The sequence below is a fragment of the Emiliania huxleyi genome, assembly GCF_000372725.1.
Source record: "Emiliania huxleyi CCMP1516 unplaced genomic scaffold EMIHUscaffold_230, whole genome shotgun sequence".
Classification (NCBI taxonomy): Eukaryota; Haptophyta; order Isochrysidales; family Noelaerhabdaceae; genus Emiliania; species Emiliania huxleyi.
Window position 1 is genome coordinate 194,499 of NW_005200332.1, and position 5,740 is coordinate 200,238.

Here is a 5,740-nt window from a genome sequence, read left to right on the forward strand (position 1 = left end):
GCCACGCCGCTCGACGTCGAGGCTGAGCCATCGACGCCTCCAACGCCAGCAACGCCTCCACAAACGCCACGGCCCAAGCCGCCTGTGCTGCCACCTCAACCGCCAGGCCCACCGCTGCCATCGCCGCCGCCGTGTCGTGACAACTGCAAGAGCAACACCTACGGCTGGGATCGCAAGTGCTATTGGCAGCGGAGTTGCGCAGGCTGCGACGCGTGCTACAACACCCCTCCTCCCGCGCCCGCGACCTGCCACATGTGTGATAACAAGCTCTCGCCGTTCATGGTCCGCAACGGCATGGCCTGCGAAGCCTTCAACGGGCTGCGAGGGTGCACCACTGAGTGGTGGCAAAGGCCGTGGAATCGATTTTGCCGGCTGACGTGTTTCGAGGCCGGCCATGGCTACATCGGCGATCACTGCTGTACGAACTTGACCTCTGCGGGCCCTGCGCCCACAGGAACAATACCCATATAGATCGATATAGTCCCCAATGCTGTGCAAACAATGGATGGGGCCTAAACTGAATCCAGCGTGCGTCTCGACGACGTCGACGCACCGGGCACCGCACAGTGTGTGTGTTTGGGGTGGTTTTGTGTGCGCCGTGCGACTGTGTTGACTGGTGTGTGGTGTGTACCACCTTCGTATGTGTGTTTTTATCCCCGGGCTTAGGCCATGTATACCCTTACGCCTAGCCTCTGCTGTGTGTGTGTGTGTATGTGTGTTCTGTCTATTCTGACTTCTGTGACTGTGTGTGTGATTAAATACGGCTTCGCTCTATACAGATTACAGTAAAGAGAATTTTAGATTTTACACGAACAAAACTCCCTCGCACGACACCAAGATTCTTTATCCTTCAGCTACACGAATTGAAGGCGAAATTTTTCAGGTGATTCTCTCTCTTTTGTTACAACGATTCGTTTGGAGACCAACTGCTGATAAACTGACACTCGCGGCCGCTCTCTCCTGTTCACTTGTATGTGGAGACTCTCACGACTCACCGCCTCCCCCCTTCAGCACACTCCCCTGGCGCTCGCACCCTCTCGGCCGCGGCGACCTGTTCCGCGGACGGCACCTTGAGATCCCACACGAGGCCGAGCGTCTCGAGCGCGCGCAGCGCGGCGTAGGTGGCGTCGAGCTCGTGCGCGGCCAGCCCCTGCCGCGCGCTCCACCGGAAGGCGTGGTGGTTGTTGTGCCTGGCGAGTGCGGAGGCGGCGGTGGGAGGGAGGGGGAGGGAAGGGCGACGGGAGGGCAAAAAAAGGGGGGGGGGGGGGGGGGCGCCATCCGTCGCCGAGAGTCAGCATCGCGACCCACCACACGTTGGTGGAGGTGTCCGCGCCGCCCGTCTCGAAGCGGCGGGTGCCGCCTCCGAGGTCGCCGTGGCAGAGCGATCCGATCGCGAAGATGCTGTTCCAGCAGCACGTGACCGGCACGACGAAACCCCACAGCAGCGCGCCGCCGCCTCCGTACGCGTACAGCGACGCCGCCAGCAGCAGGCCGGGCGCAAAGTGGAGCTTGTCGAGGGCGGCGAGCTCGGGGAACGAGCGCCAGGTCCGCGCAAACTTGTCGAGGGGCGGGTCGTGCTCCGCCGACGCCCAGTACCAGCCCATGTGCGACCAGAGCCACGAGCCGGTGACGGGCGAGTGCGGGTCCCTGCCGGTGTCCGAGTGCAGGTGGTGGTGGTTGTGGTGCGAGCTCCACCAGATGGGCCCGCGCTGCCACGCGAGCGAGCCGAGCAGGGCGATGGCGAACTGGAAGGGGCGGCTCGTCCGGTACGAGCGGTGCGAAAAGTAGCGGTGGTGCCCGCCCGTGATGCCAAACGTGAGGAGCGCATACATGCCGGCGCCGCCCGCGACGTGCGCCGCGCTCGGAGGCGCCACCAGCAGCGAGCCCGCCGCGTAGAGCGTCGCGGCGTGGAAGGAGAGGAGGACGGGCGGCAGCGTAGACTTGACGGGGAACGGGGGCGAGCCGGCGCGGTAGGCGCAGGCGACGACGAAGCGCTTCAGGTCCATGAACCGGTCCTCTGTCGCCGGCCGCTCCACCGATCCAATCGGCCGAAGGAGCCACTCGAAGGGAACGCCCGCCGCGCCGCCGCTCGCGACTACGCCGCCGCCGTCAAGAGAGAATCTCTGAGCTTCCGCTCGGAGGCTGCTGCTGCGGCTGCTGCTGCTGCTGCTGCTGCTGCGGCTGCCCCCGTGGCCGCCGTCAGAGTGCTTGGGCGGCGGCGGGTGCGACAGCGCTTGGCTGTGCGTCGAGATGCGCAAGGCCGTCCTCCTCCACAGGCGTCCGCACGCCTGGTGTAGAGGTCCTACGCGCGGGCAAAGGCTGGCCATTCTTGTCGCTCGGCGACGGCAGGGTTCGGACTTTTTGCGGGGTATGGGACACGGCCTCTTCACCTTTCTTCATGAACGTCCAACTGCCGCACGGAAAGGGTGTCGAGCGTTCAAGATCAAGTCCCCAACGGCAAGGTCGCAAGGAAGGGTGGGAGGGAGGGAGGACCAAGCGAGCACCTACCTAGACCCACCTACCTACTGACAGCCAGCGCGCAGCGGCGTGGAGGTAGGAGAGACCAAGCACCCACAAAAATCGTGATTTTTTCCGCGGTATCCGCGGCGGGATATGGCGGGATATGGCGGGATACCGGGAGATACCGGGAGATACCAGGAGATACACGTGGATATGATGAGATACGGAGCCCCCACGATGTGTTCACGACAACGTCCGTCAGCTAATCGGACGCGACGGGCGAAACTTTTCGCGCTTCGACCGGCCGTGATCTGCCGTGCGGCTAAGCGCTCGATTCCCATGATTGGCGAGAGCTCGTCATCATCGATGAAGGACAGCCTTGATCGCCGACCAGGAGGATGGTCACCTGCAGCCGGCGGCCTCAGTCGGTCGGGGGGGAGCGGGGGGCCAGGCTGGGCCGCTCGCGGGCGCACAGGAATCCGGCGCTCGCGACCTCGCGAGGGAGGCGCTCGATGCTCGCGCTCTGCGGCCGGAGCGCGGAGAGGCCGGGCTGCTCGGCGTGAGGCGGGCAGGATATGGCGGGATATGGCGGGATATGGCGGGATATGGCGGGATATGGCGGGATATGGTCAGATATGGTCAGATATGGTCAGATATGGAGAGATACATCAAGATATACCGCAAAAAAATCGTCCGCACTAGGGCTACAAAATGCGGCCTGGAGAGACCAACCGAAAGCGAGAGCGCGTCAAAACCGCAAATTGACGGAGCGGCGGGAACACAAAAAAAGGAACAAAGACTCTCTGGGGCCGCCTAGGCCAGCATCCGCGACGCCGACTTCGACACGAAGCCTCGGCAGCCAGGGCAGGCCGTGTTGATCGGATCCATGCCGTGGCTCGTCTCGACCTCGCTGTCGTCGTTGAGCCAAGTGTGCAGGCAGCGGTAGTGGAAGAGGCTCTTGCAGCAGCGCGTGGCGCCCCAGCCGTTCGGGTCGCGCGGCTGCAGGCGCGACTCGGGGTGCGAGCTCAGGTCATCCAAGCATATGGCGCACTCTCGGCGCTCCTCGGTTGCTGCCGAAGCTGCCGCCACCCTTGCTGCGGCAGCCGCCTCCGCCTCCGCCTCCGACTCCTCCTCATCGCTCTCCACCTCCACCTCCACCTCCACCTCGTCGTCGCATGGCGGAGCAGCACACGCCGCCGCCGCCGCCGCCGCCGCCGCCGCAGCCTCCGCTCTGGCCGCCTGTTCTGCTGTGCGCGCCTGCCACCTCGCCCTCTGCTCGCTCGCGGAAGGCGGCGGGTCGGAGAGCAGCGAGAGAGCCACGGCATCAGCAGTGTCCGCCGGGTCGAAGCCGTCCTCCTCCTCCTCGACGCTGCTGGCCTCAGAAGGCCCTGCTGCGCCTTGCGGCGGTGCTTGCTGTGGCTGCGGCACGAGCAGGCGGACGGTTGTGTCCCACAGGTGCCGGGCACGCGCCAGCGCGGCCTCCTCGGCGGTGGCGAAGTAGCCGAGGGCGAGACTCTTGCCGCCAACCGTCACCTGCAGCTTGTACTTCTTGCTGCCTTGCCGCTTCGGGCAGAAGGTCACGCCTTTGTAGCCGCTGTTGCTGCTGCTACTGGTGACAAGGGTGCGGCCCTCCCTCCCCGCTTGCCGGACTGCCTCGGCGCCAGCGGCAGAGGAAGGCACGGGTGGCGGCGGCGGCGGCGGCGGCGGCGCGGTGAGATCGCTGGTGTCCCTTCCCTCCTCCCTGCGGGCTCGGAAGAGCGCCGCTTGCTCGGCGGTGGCGAAGAGGCCGAGGCTGACTTGCTTGCCTCCAACCCACACGTGCAGCTTGTACTTCTTGCTGCCTTTCCGTTTCGGGCAGAAGGTCACGCCTTTGTAGCCGCTGTTGCTGCTGCTACTAGTGACAAGGGTGAGGCCCTCCCTCCCCGCCTGCCGGACTGCCTCGGCGCCAGCGGCAGAGGAAGGCGCGGGTGGTGGCGGCGGCGGTGGCGGCGGCGGTGGCGGTGCGGTGAGATCGCTGGTGTCCCTGCCCGCCTCCCTGCGGGCGTAGAAGAGCGCCGCCTGCTCGGCGGTGGCGAAGAGGCCGAGGGTGACCATCTTGCCTCCAACCCACACGTTCAGCTTGTACTTCTTGCTGCCTTTCCGTTTCGGGCAGAAGGTCACGCCTTTGTAGCCGCTGTTGCTGCTGCTCGTAGCCAGAGTCAGGCCCTCCCTCTCCGCCTGCCGTATCGCCTCGGCGCCAGCGGCAGAAGGAGCCGGGCGGGGCTGCAGCATCTTGGCGGCGTCGGCGCGGCCGTACTCTGAGCGAGCGTAGGCGATGGCCGCCTCTTCGGAGGTGTCGAAGGAGCCGAGGAACACACTCTTGCCGCCATCCTTGAACCTGGCCTGGAACTTCTTTTTGCTGCGGTTGAAGCTCACGTTCTTGTAGCCAGTCGTGTTCCTCTTGGTGATGGCTGGGATCAGCACAACGCCCTCTGAGTCTGACGACGCGGTCCGCAGCGGGGCCATCATGCAGCGGACGCACTTTTTCGCGAGTTTGATTCGATTTGGATTATCACGAGGCTGGTTTTCTTGATTTATGGCTGGGATCAACACACAAGGCGCTCAGTCGCTGTGGCCCGCGACGAGTTCGCGCGAGCGGACGGCATCGCTGACGGAACAAGTATTACAACCACGGGGTCATAAAAACGGGGAAATTATTATTTTTTATTCCCTGTGTGCTTCGGGCAGTAGCAGACGCCTTTGTAGCCGGTGCTGCTGCTGCTGCTGGCGGTGAGGGTGAGGCCCTCCCTCTCAGCCTGCCGTATCGCCTCGGCGCCATCGGCAGTGGGAGCAGCGCGGGGGGGGCGGGGGAGTATATGGGATGGGCATACCAACTTCGGGGGCCGGGGGAATATCGTGCGGGATGGGCATACCAACTTCCGCACCCGCCGGAGGCTACCCGCTACCGTCCATACCCCCCCCAAAGTTCGAACGACGAACCCAGGGAGACCCGCGTGCAAGCATTCAGTGAAAGAAAACTAGCACCCTTTTCTAAATATACAGCGCGGCGTCCACGTCGAGCTCGCGGTGCCTGCCCGCGCGAACCGACACGTACGATGGGGCGAGTGGCCCCGCGACCACCTCGCCACCCACTGCTACCGCCTCCGCGAACTGCACCACGTCGGCCCCCTGCCGCATTCGCTGCTTGGCCGCCTTTTTCCGGACCAGCAGGCACACCGCCAAAACAACGAGGATGCAGCAGACAGCTGCGATCGAAACGCCAATGGCGATCGCAATCACA

The 5,740-nt window shown here is 64.7% G+C and overlaps 2 protein-coding genes across 2 annotated transcripts; both read right to left on the reverse strand.

Annotated features, from left to right (window-relative positions):
* Positions 1-901: 901 nt before the first annotated feature.
* OLE1 (fatty acid desaturase) lies at positions 902-2,006 on the reverse strand (the record flags this gene model as incomplete). The annotated part of the gene is made up of 3 exons (XM_005779417.1): positions 902-937; positions 1,070-1,150; positions 1,305-2,006. The coding sequence occupies 3 exons, from the start codon at positions 2,004-2,006 to the stop codon at positions 902-904; spliced, it is 819 nt and encodes a 272-aa protein (XP_005779474.1).
* Positions 2,007-3,273: 1,267 nt separating this feature from the next.
* On the reverse strand, positions 3,274-4,968 carry EMIHUDRAFT_114792 (hypothetical protein; the record flags this gene model as incomplete). Its single annotated transcript, XM_005779418.1, has 1 exon — positions 3,274-4,968. One exon carries the CDS (start codon positions 4,966-4,968, stop codon positions 3,274-3,276), a length of 1,695 nt encoding a protein of 564 aa, XP_005779475.1.
* Positions 4,969-5,740: the final 772 nt, after the last annotated feature.